The 20245-nt window shown below is 33.8% G+C and overlaps 1 protein-coding gene across 3 annotated transcripts; it reads right to left on the bottom strand.

The window, feature by feature from the left end:
- Window positions 1–3563: 3563 nt before the first annotated feature.
- On the bottom strand, window positions 3564–19634 carry LOC132308963 (plant cysteine oxidase 4). Of its 3 annotated transcripts, none has more exons than XM_059807278.1 (7): window positions 19391–19634; window positions 18573–18956; window positions 8808–8953; window positions 8286–8433; window positions 5190–5393; window positions 4761–4895; window positions 3564–3943 (listed from the first exon to the last, which is right to left on the bottom strand). In XM_059807278.1, exons 2-6 carry the CDS (start codon window positions 18670–18672, stop codon window positions 4777–4779), a joined length of 717 nt encoding a protein of 238 aa, XP_059663261.1. In that variant the 5' UTR covers window positions 18673–18956; window positions 19391–19634; the 3' UTR covers window positions 3564–3943; window positions 4761–4776. The 3 variants fall into 3 exon arrangements, with proteins under 3 accessions (XP_059663261.1, XP_059663260.1, XP_059663259.1); XM_059807277.1 differs by having other exon boundaries at window positions 3564–3981; XM_059807276.1 differs by lacking the exon at window positions 3564–3943 and having other exon boundaries at window positions 4597–4895; window positions 19391–19633.
- Window positions 19635–20245: the final 611 nt, after the last annotated feature.

Below are 20245 nucleotides of genomic sequence, written 5' to 3' on the forward strand. Positions count from 1 at the left end.
CAATTGAACAAAATTCTTTCATACATTTCATGCATCCCGTCAGTGACGGACCCAGAAAATTATGTCAGGGAAACGGCCTTTTAATAACAACTAGAATAACAAATTGCAAATGGGTATTAGTCGGTGATGGAGAGAACTCTCTTAGAAGGCCTGAAGGCTGAAGCTATATTGTCTGGTATATCATATATATTCGTGCACGAGGCAGAGATGAGAGAACTAAAGTGTGAAAGAGTTAAAATAATATTTTGGGAACTTATATAATAGGGGGCATTTGTGAAATTTCAGGGGGCATGGTATAAAATTAAAATAAAATAAAATAAAATAAAATCAATTATATAATACAAAAATAAATAAATAAATAAATCCAAAGGGGGCATTCGCCCCCCGTCCCCTTACAGGTCCGTGGCTGCATCCTGCCATGAATTGTTTCTTTATTTTTTTTCTTATCTGTTTTCAAATTTTTTTCCCGGTTTTATTAAACAAGGCAAAAATGATACCACTACCGGGGGCAGGAGGGAAGAGGAGATAACGATGGATTTCAATTACTCCAAACGAATTTTACCGACCAAGTTTAGTCATAAAAAGTGGGCGATGTTATTATGTAATATATACCCCAAAACGCCATTTCAATTCTCCCGTAGAAAATGAATGAACAGGAAAATACGGTTCAACTGTCAAAAAATAAATGATCAGGAAAATGACTTTCATAGCACTATCTCATCCTCTCAAAATTAAAACAATGGATCTCTTAGAATTACCTCAATATTACTATATTTTGGATTTTAAATGATCAATGAACCTGATAAGATTTTATGATTGCCCTCACTAATGGGTTTTTTTTGTTCTCTCTCATTAACATAATGGATCTTTTCCGGCACACTCTTAATTAAATAAAAAATGCAACATCACACAACAACGTTAAATTAAAAATACAAACTACTACATGAAAAATGCGATGTAAAAATTTTGCATAGCGTATGGTGTCCTCAATTTAAAATTCACATTATCATCTCTAGCAGACTAGCACTGATCATAGAATAACATACAAAAGACTCTTATAATTAAGGGTCAAGTGCAGAAAACACTTTTAAAGTATATTTACAATACATATTGTACCTTTCACGTGCAAAAAAACACCCCTAAAATTTCAATTTGATGCAAATAGGTACATCTGACAAATTTAAATCCTAAATTGACTAAATTATCTTTACTGAATCATTTTACAAAATGACCGAAAATAACACTATTAGTGGATGTCCTCTCTCGTGCAAAAAAAAAATACTCCTAAAATTTCAATCTAATGCAAATAGGTCTTTCTAACAAATTTAAATCCTAAGTTGACTAAATTACTCTTACTGAACCATTAAAATATAAAAAAATAAATAATTTTATAAAATTACCGAAAATGACACTAGTGAAGGACGCCGGTAATGAACAAGTAAATATAAAATATAAAATAAAAAGAAAAATAAAGATAAAAAAATAAAAAAATAAAAACAAATATAAAGTGCAAGCTAAAGAGTACAAAGTTTTTCCAAACTCCAAAAACCAGTGCACGCTGATATTGAAATTTTTTTTTTTTAACAGTGTTGGTCCCAAAAAAAAAAAAAAAAAAAATTAGTAGAAAAGAGTAAACTGGAGTTTCAAAAAATTCAAATTCTTGTTTTTCAAATTCTCAAAGTTATAAAAATAAAAAATAAAAATAAATGTTTAGAGATATATAGAGAAAAAAGATTCAAAATATATATATATATATATATATATAAGGCAATGTGCACATAATAACCCTATACGATGAGATAAGTAGTATATATACCCCTTTGGGCATTTTTTGTTGAGTAAAAGGACAAAATGGATATTATAACACTAATTTATGTCAGATGATATATTTTTGCACAATGTGAAAAGGTTAGGAATTTCTTTACATACTTTTTTAAATAGGAAATAAAAATGATTAGGTGTTTTCTACACTTGTCCCTGTAATTAACCTTTATATATATATTATACATTGAGTTGTTTTACGGATTTCACCTACCAAACATGCATACGCCTACCATCACAATTTAAATGAGTGAGAGACCATGACATAATATGCTTGAGTTTCTTTGTTTCTGACATTATATTTCTTTTTTTCTAAGTGGTCTCGGTATCAGTGTTTGAAAAGAATACTGGTAGTAATATGATATATATATATATATATATATATATATTGTAAGGAATCTAGATGTGAAGGTCTCTTACTGTGTGGGCAAAAGAGTCGCCGGGAACATAGGCACCAAATCCGATCTATGAGAGTGCGCGCGCGCGCGTTTAGATACGTTTTTTTAAGGTCACATGACCATGTTTGACGGAGGGATTTAGCTGGGTAAATTATTAGTCAAGTAGTTACTAGTAGCATAAAAACTGCCACCACCAGATTGTTATTAGTTACTAAATAGTCTACTGGCCGTTAGTGCTCTCTCTCTCTCACTCTAAATCCCGAGACTTTTAGAGCACCCACTCTAAATCCCCAATGGTGATGTCGAGACTTTTAGAGCACTCATTTATTTATCACCATATAGGGATTTCAAATTTTCACTGTAGTTTATAAAACTTCTAAAATGTTTCTAAATGACTCTGTATGAAAATTTGGTCCGCTTTGTTTGTAACTTTGAGTACAGTAAAAATGCACAATTCTCTTAAAACAATTTTTTATTCTCTGAATTCTTTAAAATTATTTTTAAAGTTACAAACCACTCCTTTTACTTCAAGTATTCATTTCAAGACCTGGATGATATTTACATTCTATGTATAGCTTAATTTTTACTTCTTTTTTTGGGTTCTTCTGATAGGAAAATTGTGTACATGATCGCGAGATAAATCTAGATAAACTCCGATAATTAAAAATCTTTAATTGACATAGAATTGAGAGAAAATAAAATAAAAATTTTGATGCATCTAATAGTGTGTCTAAAGTGAGATCTACAAATGGAGACATGACAAATATGGTTCTTATTGGAAAGGAAGCAGGTCCGAAAGGCCAGCGAAGAAACCACAATGTTGATAAGAGGATGGAAGAGGTTTTCTCAACGCTTTACCAAAAAATTTCTCAGGAATGATTAAAAATGCATGACATTATTATTGAGAGAGCTTAAACCAGGAAGCACTAAAGCTACAACTTGATTGTGGAAATTTTCGAAAGGCCAAAGGCTGAAATCAAAGTCGAGTTTTAAGAACACCAGTGTAATTATGACTAGTGCCAACTAAATATCTGAAAACTTTTCCAACCAAACAAACATATTAACGAGGGAACAAGAGGGGGGAAGAGAAGAAAGGAAAGGAAAAAAATTAATAAAACCTAATAATACAAAATGAAGAAAGTTTTTAAAATTCGTAGACAAACAGGACAAGACCTCAAAACAGACTAAGCTGGGAAAGGAGTTTTTGTGGAGAGGCTGTGACAATAGGGCCGGGAAGAGTCACACCTGCTTCAGCAGAAATAGGGGTTGCACGGCAATCAGATCAAGAGCACCTAAAGTTGGTTTTCTCAAGGATCATCAACTTCTTCACCATTACAATTCCGCTTTTTAAATTACAGAACTCAGATGTCTCAGAATACTAAATTCAAAAATGACACTCAGTAAAAGTTTTAAAACAATGGCATTTCACAATTAATAGCTGATTAACCAGCTCAGGGTATAACAAACAGAACCATATTGTGGTCTCTCCTAATAAGTCATTCAGTTTGGTTGCACAAGCAACTACAGGATCTTTTCAACTCTAATTTATATACATGTAAAAATCCTGTGGTGTAGTCTTCTTCACAGGTCTCAAACTACTGGAACCTTGCCGGCAGCCAGTGAAGTGGGGCAGCATGAATTTGCTTGACCATAGGACATGCAGGTAAATGAAACGGCTGCTTTAGAGAAACTAGAAATCAGCTCATTTGAGCGTGTTTGCCAACCTAGACAAGCCAAATTTAAGCTTGACAATAGGACCCAACTGCTTAACAAGCAAAGCATGAACAACAGCAAACAAACTCTGATCAATGCCCATGAAATTTTGTGGACGACACCAAACAGCTGAAAAAATGCACCAAAATACTACGCTCTGTTTGGGTTTAGCAAGGGGGAAGAAGAGGAGAATGATATGCCAAATAAAATTCACCCTCACTTTCCCTAATTTTTTTTTTTTTTTTTTTTTTTTTTTTTTTTTTTACCATGGGTAACTAAACAAGAAAAATGATTTACTTTAAATTGGTGCCCAGGAAAATTATATTAGTTTTTTATAGTGTGCAAATGTTTGATTTCAACCAAACTTAGATGGATTTAAATTAACAGGACTAATTGAGCTTGTGTTCAGCGCAAGCTCAGCTTGAGCTAGATTCAGATTCAACTAGACCGAGCTTAAAATCCTAAATCTTGCCTTGGCTCCTTTATACCCAAAAGGAAGCATACTGTTAATCTGCCTAAAAAGATGACCAAAAAGATTCATCTGTTTATATAATGAAAGAAATTCTAGCAAGAAAATACCGGGCATAATTTCTTATAAATTTCAGTATACTGAAAGAAACTATTTAAAGGTGAGGTCAGTAAATCAAAGAACTAAATGGTAATGTAGGGGGAAAAAAGGAACTACATGGTATATTAATATGTACGAGTCAAATGCCTAGTTCATACAGCTAATAAAAATAATTATTGTCACAGCTATTGCCACTTCCTATGCCAATTTCACCTCAATATAACCCAAAATGTACTCAATTCATTCAAATGCATGAATACCTCAACAATAAAACCTTCAAGTTTTAATTACACGACCCTTGTATTGCCCTCTACGAACCACAAAGTCATCCGGAGGCTGAAACTCTTCTAACCAAATCACCTCAGAGACTGTTACTCCATTCAATTCAAGGTCACCTTCATCAAGAAATCAAACAATAAAGAATAAGAAGAGAGGTGAGTTCCAAATCTTTCTTAAAAAATAAATAAATAAAATAGAAACTGAATAAAACAAGGCACAACATATATAATATATATATAGGTAAAGAGGACAACATATATATACACACACACACACACACACAAACATATATAGTTCATGTGAATTAAAAGTGCAAGGGTCATCCTCCCGGAAAAGAGATGGTTATTACATTTTAAGTAACAATAATAACTACAATTCAATTGACAAATGAGGTATTTTAATTTTATTACCTGGTAGATTCCCTCTTGGAGACTTGCGAAAATATGTGCAATGACGTCCATCCTCAGACGAATAAGGGGGAGACAGGATGTCAAAGAGAGCACAAGGGGTTAATGCTTTGAAACAATGGATATTGCCCCCACTTTCTGGATAGAGGATTGTAGTGCCACAGGGTGCAGTCATCTCACCATCTCTAACACGTTTCGCAGGTCTCGCTGCAAAACATATAAAATATATATAGATATGACCATCCCCAATGCAAAATGCTATTTTTGCATGCCAAATCTATATTTTGAGAGGTGCTACAGTGTCAAAATGCTATATTTTAGCAATTCGGCTCCAATGGTGTATTTCATCCAAAATGCTATTTTTTGACACAACCACCATTCTTTTTCAACTACCATTCCCACCATTCATATTTACATCCGTAATTGAGGACCCAAAAAAAAAAACAGAGATTGTATCAAATGTTTAAAATATCCAAAAGTAAAATTGCGCATATGTATCAAATCTTTTTCAACTACCATTCCCACCATTCATATGTTAATTTTTTTTTTTAAAGAATAATACTAATAATAATAACACAATCCAAACAAAAAAATCCAAAAATTAGATTAATATAATAATGCTAGAAGAACAATTGATTTAATTCCATCAAATTACAATATTTTTTTTTTTCATATGCTAGAGGTATCAAATAAACAAGTGAAGCAATTCGTCGAATACATGAAAAGCAAAATCTTTCAAACCACAAGATTTAGATCAAATGCAGCAGACAAACCCATCAAGGAAACAGCATAAAAAAAATTACAAAACCCATTTGCAAAAATTTAAAATTAATAACAAAAAATATTATAAATCAAAACCAGAGAGACCCATTTTCAACAAGATGAAATTGAAAAAAATAATTCCAAAAAAAAAAAAAAAGAATTACCATGGTCCATTGCCTTTACTTTGATTGTCAAACATTATACTATTCATGCAGGAATTTAGAGTCAAAATGAAGTACTTCATACAGGGAACAAACCAATAGCATATTGCTAGAAAGTGCTAAACTTCACGTGTCCTTCATGGTGGAGATGGGGTATACAGCAATAGCAGGAGTCAACAGCTGCTATATTTGGTGCTATATTTGAGAGAAGATTTGAGAATCTCAAATTTTGGCAGCCCATTTGAGAGCCCATTGGAGAACCCATGTTAAACCAACCTCTTATATTTTGAGTTTGAGAGCTGATTTGGCAGCCCATTGGAGTTGCTCGAACATTAACTAGTAATTAAAGAGTCAAAATGCACATAACATAAAGAAAGTTAAAAGGGCGATAAATCTAACAACAATTAGTAGAGAACCTATTTCTTGATTAAGATTCTTAACCGCTCACGAGGGGGGGAAAAACCTATTTTTATCAACTGAGCTCCTGCAGAGTCTTGTCCCCCAATTGTGATCGGCCACATGAATTACATCCCACGTAACATGTTACATGCAGTTTCGGAAATAGGCACTGCATTCACATTTCAACTACTTATCCCAAAGAGAGAATTTTCAACGACCTGACTATGTAGCATAAAGCCAGGATGATTTGGTAGACATCTTATACAAGTACTAGATCTTCGGCAGGCTTGGTCTATACCATACAACAGCATATCTAAACCCACTAAATTTATCATGTCCGAAATCGTGTGCAAAATCATCTTCATCAAACCCTTCTAAAGATGATCTAAGTTAACAAAATGGTCAAAGTTGGGTATCTCTTGGCCATCAATATTAGCCTAGCTGCAATCAACCAACATTTTTTGAATTTCTAAAAAACTTGACCACAGAAAATTAAGAATGATCCAGCTTGTTTCACTTTCTACCACACCACAATTCTGTTAAGAATCCACTATTTTCATTGATTATTAGTTGAAACAGCAGACCACCATATTTTGGTTGCATAGGCAGCGCAATAGTGATTTGGTGGGATCCACAGATCATAGTCACTGAGTATATCCCTTGAATACCGGTCAGTCAGATCGAATCAAGCTCATAGGTTTTCCCGACTGTAAACTGAACAATATCACTGAGTTGTAGGTGGAGATTCCTTCCTAATTGCAACTGAATGTGCAAAGTTACAGAGGAGATTGTGAACCATCTTCCGATCCGTGATATTGTTGATAGAGACCTTTCCTGTGAGTAGTCCTCTCTTTAGCTCAAAAGGCAGCAGCTTTATGTCATAGATAGTGTATTTGGAAGGAGTCAAATATGAGCACTTATCAGAATGTAGAGTTGCTGATTCACATGTTGAAGAATTTGATGTTAAAAATTAGATAGTTTTCGATTTCAAGGGAATTTCAGTAATCTTTATACTCTTTTGAAGATTTTATTGTGGTTTGATAGAGTAGAAGGAATTTGGTTTTGTTGACACCTGCATACTTTGTGTGTACTTGGATCATCCCTTTCGCCATATTTTCTTTCTTTTCTTTTTGATTTTTTTTCCTTTTTTTGATTTTTTTTATGCTCAAGAGAAAAAATGAAGACGTAAGACATAATCTGGAACATCAATAGAGGTATTCAGTTTGTGATGCCATACGTAATCAAAACAGCAGGGAAGGCACCAACCACTGCCATACAGTCAATCCACCGTAGTTCAAGATTTATTAGAAATTGTTATTTCCGGATCTATAATTCTCATGGCAACATAATTTCATAAAATAGCATCAGTCTCAAATTGGATGTCAATGCTGCTCTTATTGACACCCCAGTTTCAAACAAATATCATGTTGCTGGAAAGAGACATCGTTCTTATAGTGGATGACATTGCAAAAACAAGACCAAGAAAGAGAGGTCAATGTTATAGTAAGCCTAATTACTCAGAAGAAACAAAATTTAGAAACAAACTGCCTAAATGGGGGACAGTGAGGATTATTTTCTGACAAACAAACAGGAGTTAGGTTCCCTAAATTGATGGGAAATGATTTTGCTTCACAAATTAAACCACTTTATAAACAAGAGTGCCTTCAACAGGAGGATACGGATGAACTTCATAGAAACAACCATAGTTCTAATGTCATTTTTAAGGACAAGTTCAGTTCTGACAAAAAAAATGAAATAATTGATCTAGGAAGCTCACCTTGTGATGGATCAGAAGACCCAGGTACATCAAGCCAATCATACGATTTTACATGTAATGAACCATATAGAAGCTTGCTCAACACAGTCATTCCAGGATGATTATGAAGAGGTATGATAGAGTTTGGTGGCATGCAGAATATTCCCATCTGCAAGAAAATTCAAAGATCAATGGATCTCAGTAACTAGGGCTTGCTTGCTTCACTTGTCTGAAAACTGCTTTCTATTTTCTAAATAACTGAAAGACAGAAAACACTGCAAAATTTTGTTAGTTTGACTCTGGAAACCGTTCTCTAAGAACTAAGTTTTAAAAAGGCCTATTTTCAGAGAACGATATTTTATACTTCTCTCACAACTGTACTCTGAGTTCTCGAAAACTGTCCTCAGAGAACTGAACCTACAGGAATCATGTACTTTTTATCCTCTACTGAAACGTTGTAGCCAAAAGTTAAACTCCAAAGTCTAAATTTTTTAAACAAAAATTTCAATCTAAAAGACTGATATCCTGAAATGCTACACTTACAGAGAAGCTGTCACACTCATGTAAATGCAGGTATTTGATCGGTGGCAGTGACTGACGTCTCCCATTACGCACATGCGCAGGACCTGAATACCCACGTACTAATTGTGCATCCTGCTCGAGTCCTACATCAGAGGGCTTGATTTTGTCTGAAACAAAATAATATGGCATTAAAAGGTGCAATGATATAACACTCGCTAAACTGCATGCTTTAACTATAACTCAGAACTTCATGCATGTATATACAACATAAACAGCATAGGCAGTGCAACTCAAAGGGGCACAAGCTCAACAAGCATATAATTACAAATTTTTAAGTTTTAACACAGTACATGGAAAGTTCAATAGGAGATCAACTCACCCAGACAATTCAACAAATACATAAGCAGCCCAAAGGTCAATAATCATAAAATATGGTTACAACTTGTCAAGTAAATTACAGATCAACTTCCAACCTACATTGATAATATCACTTGCGAGCATAGACTTTGTATCATAATTAATGTAACAATCTTTCTAAAACGGCAATTTTAAAACTTCTGTTGTGTTGATATGTATCAGATTACGCATGTGAGACATATACTAACATGAACATGATACATAGCATGTTGGAAATATTGAGGTCACCATTTGATGGAGAACCAGAAGAGAGAAGATGACAGAAAAGAATAGAAGAGCAAAGAGGAGAGAGAAGAAGAAAGATAGAAAGAAAGATAGCAGGATGGAGAACCAGAAGAGAGAAGATGAGAGAAAAGAATAGAAGAGCAAAGAGGAGAGAGAAGAAGAAAGATAGAAAGAAAGATAGCAGGATGGAAGAGGATCTCAATATCTCAATAATCAATCACAAGCATTCTAAGAAACCTAGTTCAACAACCAAAGCAGTAAAACTATAATTCTAAACAAACTCAATTGGTGGTTTAGGATTTTTAGCAAAATTGTATGAACTTAAAGAATGACATTCTTAATAGGCAATGACTTGACAGTTTCTTTATCTGAAATATGAGTAATATTGATTTGAGTCAGAATCTGCTATAATGAATTCGTAAAACTTTTGGCTCATGAAAGGATTTGAGGTGGGATATTTAAAAATGCTTGAGAAACATTTTCAAGCAATTTTGAATGGGTTGGACATGTAAAACAAATCTTCAATATAAGATCAGGAATTGAGTTAGTTGTGAGAACATATTGAGGTTCTGAAGGAAAAAATTATTAGTTTGATTCTTGACAATTTGAGCTTGATTCTTGAGTTAAAATTTGGGCATAAATAAATCACTTAAATATTTTCAAGGGTGAGGTGATAAATTAGGACATAATTTATCTTTCATTGACAACTGAGATCATTGAACAAAACCATTTTTTTAAGGACACCAAACAATAATGAAAGAAAAAAAGAAAAAAAATTGGTGGCAAAAAGCCCATAATCAGATAGCCCAGACTCTCCTAAGTGGCTCGGGTATTACATCATGCAAAGGCAGGTTTGGCCGTTGGTATATATGGTAGGGGATGAATTGGGGCCTTTCTAATTAGGTCACTAAGCAAGACCATTCCTGAGCACCTACAAGGGAGGTTGAATCCTGAAACAAGGAGACACTGCTACCCAACAGGAATATATAATAACTAATGCTGGAGTAGGTCTGGCTGACAGACTCCATAGCGTAGCACATGCAGTGGGAAAAGCAACCCTTTTGAAGACACAATGCATGGGAGGTGGTGTAGCAAGTAAAAAGGTGGAGCTGAGCAGTGATGAAGAAGAAAAGTAAAATGATGAAAGGTCAAAGAAGGATTTGCCTAAGAAGAATCTCAGTAGCTACAAGGGCTGGAAGGCGAAGGCCGTATAATAATCAGCAGTAGATAATTCCAGAAAGTTCCGCGCCAGCTTACAACAGTCACATTTTCTGCATGAGGCTTCTCAGGAGGAAAAGGCAAGAGGGACTTAGATTATTATGATAGATTAGCCTTGGAATAGGCTGGGTAATGTGGGATGATATCAAGAATGGGATGAGGCCTCACAGGGAAAGGATAGGTTCGAGATGGGCACCCAAAGTTTGAGCTTAATTTCAAAAGGGGGGTTTGGCACTGTCAGGGCTTTCGGAGTTCAAGACCTCAAATTATGAAAAGGATCAATATCAATTATGGAAAAGATAAAAAGGCCTTCAATGCTTTCTGAAAACTAAGTAACATAGACACAACCATGGGACACAGATATGATACAACAAGGATTTGACAATACAACAAAACTTATCAAACTAGGATAAAAACAAAACTAGTGTACGACAATATAGAAATACTAGCTTTTTATGTAAGACAAATATATAATATTGATCAATTTCCTCATTTTAAAAGCTATAAATTGTGTAGTGTAGACAAGGAAACTCAACAAATATCATAAAGATCATTATTACACTAAGGGGTGTGCTTGTATTGTTTCCAAGAATGTCGACACAAATTCAACTAAGATGTGTTTGTTTACGCAAGTCATGTATTGGGGAGTGCATGAAAGGTGCCGCCAAGTGTCTACAATAATGAAACTTATTTTAATTACAGAAATATTTTATAATGGGCTGGACAAGTGTAGTGTCAGCTAAGTGTCAGTCTGACGTGTTGACACAGACACGGCACCTTATTTAAAATATTTGTACATCTTAATTTTGAAAGTACGTATTTTATGCCAAGATTGATGAGGATTTTTTCCGTTCTTTTAAGGACATTAGCAAAGACTGCAGTCACAATCAAAATGGGACAGCAGATGAAAAAAAAGTGGAATGTGAATCAATAAGGAAAAGAGAGCTAAAGAAGAATCAAACTCAGTAACTTATGATAATGGAAGGGAAGGTGGGGAAGTCGAAAGGAGGTTTAGTGTGGGAAAAAGGGTTGGGACTGTCCCATTTTTTTCTTCATGAAATGAAGCTAAGAATTATATCTTAAGATGTTCAGGGTCATCCTGACAAATTGATATCAAGACTGTACTGAAGAAGTGAGGGGGGATGTTGTTTGTCTACTAGAGACGAAAATGCAGGCAGTTCAGAAATGGTTACAAGGAGCGAATGGGGTAGGAGATTTGCTGATTGGGTGTTTGTGAGGCATAAATTTATTAATGTATGATAAGAGAGCAGTGAGTGAAGGAGATGAGTGGTGTCAGTTCCATTTCATTTCTTGTTCGAATGCGAAGGTTGCATTTTAGTGGATGTTTACAGAAATTTGTAGCGATGTCAAGGAAGCTAGGAGAGGTGGGCTTTGAGATAATTCAAGAGGGTGAAAGATAAACTGGGCCTTCTATGTAACTACAATGATGAAATTAAGTGAGGGGCTAGGTTGGGTTGATCTTGTCTTTTGACAGCTATGAGGGATTTTATGTATTTTGCTATGTCCTGTTATCCAATGGATAATTCATCTGGTATGGCGAGGGTTACATAGTCTAGCAATAGGAAAATTGCCTTTGTTTTCGGGCCAAATAGTTTTTAATATCAGCAAATAAAAAAGTGATTTTCCAGTGTGATACACTCTGCTATTCCATGGACAGTGTCGGACCATGTGCTCATTGTCCTGGATAACGGGATTGTTATGGATAGTAGTGGGATGAAATAAGAGTATAGAGAGCGAAGGAGGAGGTAGGATTTATTGAAAAAGGGCGAAGGAGGAGGTAGGATTTATTGAAAGAGAGCGAAGGAGGAGAAAGGATTTATTGAAAGAGAGCAGAAGTGGTGATACGGGTATAGATTTGAAGGAACCCGAAGCTTTATCGTAGCAAGAAAATTCAACGTAGTGAAATAAGACTTGAAGAAATGAAACAAGAAGTTTGGAAATGAGGCAGGGCACTGGGGGAGTATAAAAACTTTGAGGCTAAGACACAGGAGATGGTTCAGAAGCGACAGGAAATGATTAATAACTTAAGAAGGCTAATCTTGATGAAGGAATATGTTGGCTGTAGAAGTATGGTGCTTTATGGCTTAAAGAATAAGAAGATAATAAGCACACAAAAACAATATTAAATGGTAGCAAATGCTCATCAAATATCCAATTAGATAGGGAAAGTGGTTATTAATTTTGAAGAAAGGACCACCGCTATAAAGAGTTTTACCGACACAGTTCCAGCTCCAGATTGCATGACGATGGCATTTTTCTAAAACCATTGGAGTGTCATCAGGGATGATGCTATGGCAGCTATTTAGCAGATTCCAGGAGTCAGAAGTCTTTTAGTTGAAGCCTCTGCCTCGGTAACTCTTTCATTGCTTTAGCTACAACAAAAGAGGGCCATTCATTTGAAAGACTTCAAAATAGTAACCTTGCGGGTAGTGTTTACAAATTGATGGCAACAATCCTAGGATTCAGTTAACGAGAGTTGTCAGAATCCTATAATGCCTTTGCAGGTGGCGGCCAGACTTATATACAGTCTTTCCAACAAATGCATGGCAGATCCCAAGTTAGGAAATAATGAGATATTTAAGTTAGAGAAGGAGAAAGCTTATGATCACATTTTCTAACTCCTTCTGGTTCCCATGCTAGATTATGAGGGGTTTGAGGTCAAATGGAGGAGGAACTGGATTAAAGCATGCTATCCATGAATCAAATTTTTTACTTTTTGTGAATGGCTCCCCAACAGTTTTTTTCCCCCTTTTTGATGTATTGATTTATTTTTTGAATTCAAGAACATAGGACGGGACCCTATATTCTAAACTGGTTTTCTTTCATCATGGAGGCTTTGAGAAGGATGGTTGATAAAACTGTGGTTAGGGATATGTCGAGGCCTAAGCAGATTCATCCTTGGCCAGTCAGAGAAGTTCCAATCACTGTCTCTCATTTTTGGATCCTTTATCCTCAACGGTTTTTCTATTCATGATGGAGACTTTGAGCAGAATGATTGGTAACGCTGTAAATGGGGGTATGTTGAGGCCTAAGACATTTGAAGATGCCAAGAATCTTCGACTAAAAGCTGAAGAATTATCTATTATGCTCTGGTTTATAGAATTTTGGATGCCAAGGACGTTCCGAATATTTTACTATGCTTGGTGTATAGGATGTGTAAAAGCCAGCACATGGAATCCAAATTAAGTGACAAACCAAAGAAGATTAGGAATGATGGCAGGGAAAGAAGAAGGGAACAGAAAGGATAAATTATGATAATCGGTCTACCTCTGTCTCGGTGGCTTTGGGTCTTGATTTTCAAACCACAAGTCAAGGTTTCAAGACTGGTAGATGGAAGAAAGAAAAATAAAATAAAAAATGGTAAAATATAGGGTGCTAACCAAGATTTAAAAAAAAAAAAAAAAAAAAAAAATGGGACAGATAACTGCAATTTCTCCGCACAATCTCCCAAAAGGAGATAGTACAAGCACACTGCCCTAGATCTATTGTGTCAAAACATTACTTTATTCCCTTAAATTACGTAAATGTGCAAGGCACTCAACAACCTATCTTCAATGAAGTATTATACTCTACTAAAAGCTGTCATTTATACTTTGTGTGAGAAGAGTGAAAATGTAGACACCCCTAAGTAACCCAAAATACTAACCAGTGAAGGAACTAGTATAAAACATTGTGAATAAGTAACATCTAAATATCAATTAATTTAGGATGGAAGAGTTCTTTTGGAAGGAATCATCAAAATAATTATAATAACAATAACAAAATAATTATAATAACAATAATAAAAGGAGAAGAAGAAACCCTAACAACTGTTGAGGTGAATTTTCAATCACAACAGACTTAAATATCTATATATATATATATATATATATATATATATATATATATATATATATATTTATACTATGACATGCTTAAAAGATAAATTGTACAGGTAACCTTTGACGGTATTAGTCTACCTAAATAGTAGACACAGGTAATAAATCAGAGAATACTAAAGATCTGAGCCATAGAATTTCTCAATTCTAACACAAGGTACTTATTAGATCGAATAAGTACATTCAATCTAATAGAATTATTTTGCGGCATCGAGACTAGTACCAATCCAACCCATTTCATGATTAAATGTGACCAATTAACCAAACAACAAAACTACTTGTTGCAAATAACATCTTCTTGTTGCATGGAAGCACATAAATGTTGAATAATCAGGCTAACAATGAACTTGGTAAAATTCAATGATTGAATAATTTAAAATGAGACTATTCAGGAATACACATTGGATGCTAAGATTACGTGTTGAATTTCTGGAGAAGATCCAAAATCAAAAATGTGTTTGTGATTGTTCCAGAAGAAATTTTACAAAAGAGACAGTAGAGCTAAGACAGTTATTGATCATTGAGAGTATGCATATATATATATATATATATATATATATATATATATAAACATACATTTATCACAAAGAAGTCCTACGCTTTTACTAACAATATGATTTATGTTGATGGACTTGAGTAGGTATATTTCCAAGAAAGAACAAAGAAGCAAAAAATTTGAACTGATTTAGTTCAATCCCTGTTGATTTCCCAAATTAATTATAAAGCATAAATATAAAGTCAGACATAAAGCTACTATAAATTGAGTGGTAATTGAACACAAAAAGTTCATGCTGACAGATGCTAATCAATAAATAAGGCACCCACTGAAGAAAAAGTATGCAAATCTTGGCAACCAAAATTGCACTAGTCCTGTTACACTAGGCCCTAACCCAATTCGTTCTAGACTGCAAGTAGTGGAGTCAAATTGCTAAAATAAATAAATATATATATATATATATATATATAAAACTAAATAATGGAAGAGATGATGAGGAAGAGAATTATATCCTGAGCGACAAATACTGAAATTTGCATGAAGCCTAGAAAACACAATCGAATGCAAGATAAGGGGCTGCTAGCAAAGAGATGAATCCTCAAAGGCCATGCAAAATGTTTCCCCATCTTTCCAATAGACACAAAAGTAAATTGATTAGGTGGCCAGTAAAATTTTGAATCTATAAAAAAAATAATAATAATATATAAAAGAAGAAGAAAAAAAGGAAGCAATAAGATGAGAAACCTAAAATACCATGTCAATCGCCACTAGAAGCAATGCATAGTGGCTAAAAGCACATGACATTAAAGAGGAATTTATGCACTAAGCCAGTGTTGTTTGGATGTAAATTATCCAGTATGTAAATCATTGGGTATTGTATTGCACTTAGCAAAAAAAGGTAAATCAGCATTCTTCTTGTCGAATTAGGAGCATGTGTGTTGCATCAAAAGTGGACTGTTGTGTTACACTGAACAATGTCATGTAAACAGAAAGCTACTAATAGGGGTAAACTCACATAGTTTTGTCAAATCAGGAGCTCGATCACACAATGAGAACATGATTCATGACAAAGTGTAATGTCAAAAGTGGGACTGTTGCATCACACCGAACAATAGCATGTAAACAGAAAGCTACGGAAAGGGGGTAAGATCATTTAGCTTAAAATATTGCTCCTTACTTAAACAGGAGTTAAGAATATTGTATAATAAATTAATTAAAAGAGCTCGAGATCAATCACTGCATTGATTGGTGGTCGTAGATCTTTAGTTAGTTCAGCTTTCCTTATCCAGGATTCAGCTGGCATGTCCAGCTCAGTGATAGAAGCTCTGGAGTCATGGTGGGGTGGGAGGAGTTCCAGAACAATTAGCCAATGTGGTAAATAGCTTCCTTTTGTCTTTGCTGGATTGTTTTGAAGGAACTGAATAGACATACCTTCGAGAGGAGGAACTTCTGGTTTATAAGCTAAATCCTCTCAGTGATTAGCTCTGTGTATCAATGTCTTTAACTGAAAGGCGTCAAGTAAAATGATTCTTTAATTGAATTTTTAGGGGATCTGCTATTGATAAGCCCTAGACCTCCAAAATAGATCTTAATTGTCTACAACATGTTTACTTGAATTTTGCCCAATTTAGTGATTTTATGAAACTGCAAATCCATATAAATAAATGTGTTAGGATTGTTGGTCTCTTAGAGTTTTATAGGTAAAGAGATACTAAGCCCTATTTTTTAGATCATAGGACCGATAAATATTATGAACTTCCAGTTCCAATAAGACCAAAAAAAAAAATTTTTCAAATATGATTCCCAAATAAGTATACAATCTACTTACTTACCTGTTGAAAAACTCAAAAACTCTCAAACTTGAGTTAAAATTTTGCCCATCAATTCTGAACAAGACGTGATCATTTAAAGAATAAATCAACAAATTGACATTTCAACAAACCAAGAATTTTTTAGAATTGCCAATTTAGATTTCACCAAATTGGATAGTTTTAATGTTTCACTCCAATTTCTTTTTACAACAATTACAGAAACCTTCTCGTACAATCCTATTCAGATTAGTTAAAGATAGTTCTATTTATCAACTTGTCAACCCAAGTCTTCTTTTGAACTTTATTTTAATTTCCTGAGATTACAAGTACAAATTTGCCTTTTCTTAGCAACAGCTAATCAGTTGCTAGAATTAGTTACTTTTCTATGAAATTCAATTAACAAAAAGAGATTATTTGTTTAAGTTTTTGTCCAAATTTCTTAAATTTTACAAGGATTATTTAATTCACTTTGATTTCCCACAATTAGGTAAAGTCAAGATTAATATGAATTCAATTTCATGACAAAATTTTAGTGCATAATTGGATTTTGTTTCTCCAAGATTTAATGTTAATCTAATTAATTGGGCATCCTCAAGTAGAAAGATTTTATTGTCAATTTGTTTATCTGGTGAAAATGAAATAATCAATAAAAAAGGAACTTGTAAAATTGGTCATCCAAACATTTCCTAGTTTATTTGAATAAATTCCAAATAAGTGTAAGTAAAAATATAATTATATTAAATAAACTAAATAATCCAAACTAAGAAATGTTGTGTCATCCATAGACAAAACATTGAGAATAAAAACAGTTAAAATATGCAGCAATTATTTTTTCATTCGAGAATCAAAGAAACATAAATCTGATGAAAGATAATGACGAAATTGTAATATTAATCCAAACTGATATATATCAAAAATATATATATATATATATATATATATATATATATATATATATATTAATCCGAACTAATAAAACATGAAATATGGGAGAGTTAGTAATTATATGAAATAATACGTAAAAGTTGTGCTTCTTGGTTTTACCAAATGTTGTCAGGACTAATTCTTTTTTAGAAGGGAAGAATATGACTTTTTCTTTTCCCAAGTGTTTACCTATGAGGTTCTGGTAAACTATTTTATTATTGCCTCGGGAAATTTTTTTAAGAAAACAAAGAGATTCACCAAACTTTGTGTTCTCAAAATATAGTTCACCACATTTTGGTTTGTGCAATCAAGATTACATATCTACAAAGTACCAACAAAATGTGATTATGTTGCATTACAAACTTAATAATGATGAAAATGGCATTGCATATTCATCAAATGGGGACAAAAACAGATACTTTCTTGACATTAATAAGTATACTAGGATGACAAGCCACTCCAATCATCAAATAAAATCAAAAGATAGGAACGTATAGTATTCAACATGCAATTTCACAGATAGTTCATAGACATTTTACAGAGGTCCTATACACAAACCCGAGCAAATACTATCAGCAATGAAAATCGTTAACTGTACCAACACCAATGGCTAAAATCTATCCAATAAGAAGCTCAAATTCATTCAATATACTAAGCAAGCAAATATGTTTGAAAGCAATATCAAATGAAGCCATAAAAAGCATGGGCACTTCATTTTCACATTCAAATAGCAAAGCTTAAAAATTTAAAAAGAATAATAACAATACGATGCAAAGAAAGGATTATCTCTTGCTACCTAACAGAGCACGAACTCTTTCTAGAGCGTCGTCTGATACAGGTCCATTAGGGGAAAGTGATACTTTACAAGCATTATAGAGCTTCTGTATAGCTGGCATGATGTGAAAAACAGTGCCAACAAAACGAGGGCTAGAAACCAGATCAGTTCAGTGGATGCTATGGCAAGAAGTTATTGGCAGCAACAAGTTGAAGATGGAACAACAATTCCAACCAGAAGGGTCCTCTAATCTACAGAAGAACCTCTAATAGCTTGGTAGATACCCCACCCTAAATAAAAATAGAGTTGGGTATTAATCTGGATCTTATTCTGTGAACCGAATTGACTGGTTTATGAGTGAATCACAGTAAATCGATCCCTTTCTCTGAATGGTTTCATGACCACCTATTGCACGAAAACAATTGAAACCCATTGAACGTTAAATCTTGCACTAATCATCAAAATTCAGCTAATTTCAAATTATGCAATTCGTTTTTGATGAAAACTGAATAACAAAAACAAATTTTGGAATAAAAAAATAACGGGAAAGTTTACAAAATTTAGCCAATCAAATTATGTAAAACTTGAGGAATTTAACAAAAGAAACATTGGAGCACGACCCTTGTCAGATATATATATACACACGCATGTGGAAAGACACAGAGATATCAAACGGTTGGTTTTGCAGATAAAATGAAGACTTTTCCCAATCAAAACCAGCTATTACTCAAATAAGAAGAAACATAAATAGATATATATGGTGAGATTGAGAGAGAGGTAATAACGTTATGAAATGATTGCCATCACAGTAAGAGAAAAGAGGGTGGAGGCTATCTTACCTTGGATGCAGATGATGAGATTTATATAAATACATATACATACATATATGTATAGAGAGGGAGAGTGATAGGTAGGTGGTCAAGGTGGAGATGGAGGAGGTGAGAAAGTGGAGTGGTGATGCTTGACAGAAATATAGACAGAGCTAATGCGAAGGATCGAGCGACGTAGCCGAAGATGGGAAGATCTCGAAAAGATTGTTGCCTTTTTCTGGCTTTTTGGGGGCTCCGGCTGAGCTCTCTCTGTGTTGACCACTGTCATTTGCCCCGTTTATCAATTAAATTTACGATAATACCCTTCTGTTTGGAAAATTATTTTTTATTCTTTATTTTTTATTTTGGAAGGTAAAAATATATTTTAATTTGTTTTGAAGAAAACAATTCCCGAAATGGATTAGATTTAATTGGGTTTATACTTGTACATAGAATCTGATAGAAAAGGCAATCTACAGCGCATTTGGATTGAATCCATGCTATAAAAATGAAATACAACAACGTATCATGCTTTAATTGGCAACGTAATAATGCAATTACTTTCCCAAAAAAAACGTAATAATGAAATTAAATACTTCAAAATAATAATGAAATTAAATACTTCAAAATAAAGTGTGAATTACTTTTACTTTAAAATTATTATACATATAGTTTTCAAAAAGACTTAACTAGGAACTATTTATTTTTCTCACCATGAGGCGTTGATATCAGTAGGCCAAAAGGCCTTTGTTGTATTGCATTTGATAACATCAATAATAAAACCCGCATATATTTATGTATGGTATGGTACTAATATACATAAATTAAATATTGTTTTCTACCTTTTTTTTTTATCGAATCGATTGACTAGACAAAGCCCATTTA

Source organism: Cornus florida, unplaced genomic scaffold (genome assembly GCF_030987335.1).
Source record: "Cornus florida cultivar Cherokee Brave unplaced genomic scaffold, ASM3098733v1 CherokeeBrave_3.0.0_Hap2_Chr05, whole genome shotgun sequence".
NCBI classification, from domain to species: domain Eukaryota; kingdom Viridiplantae; phylum Streptophyta; class Magnoliopsida; order Cornales; family Cornaceae; genus Cornus; species Cornus florida.

Excerpts from the sequence above, each read along its gene's own strand:
- LOC132308963 (XM_059807278.1), bottom strand. The coding sequence starts at position 18,672 with ATGCCAGCTATACAGAAGCTCTATAATGCTTGTAAAGTATCACTTTCC. Across the intron at positions 8,954-18,572 it reads AAGAGTTCGTGCTCTGTTAG|ACAAAATCAAGCCCTCTGAT; the intron begins GTAGCAAGAGAT and ends ATTTTGTTTCAG. Across the intron at positions 4,896-5,189 it reads TCCAAGAGGGAATCTACCAG|GTGACCTTGAATTGAATGGA; the intron begins GTAATAAAATTA and ends TTCTTGATGAAG.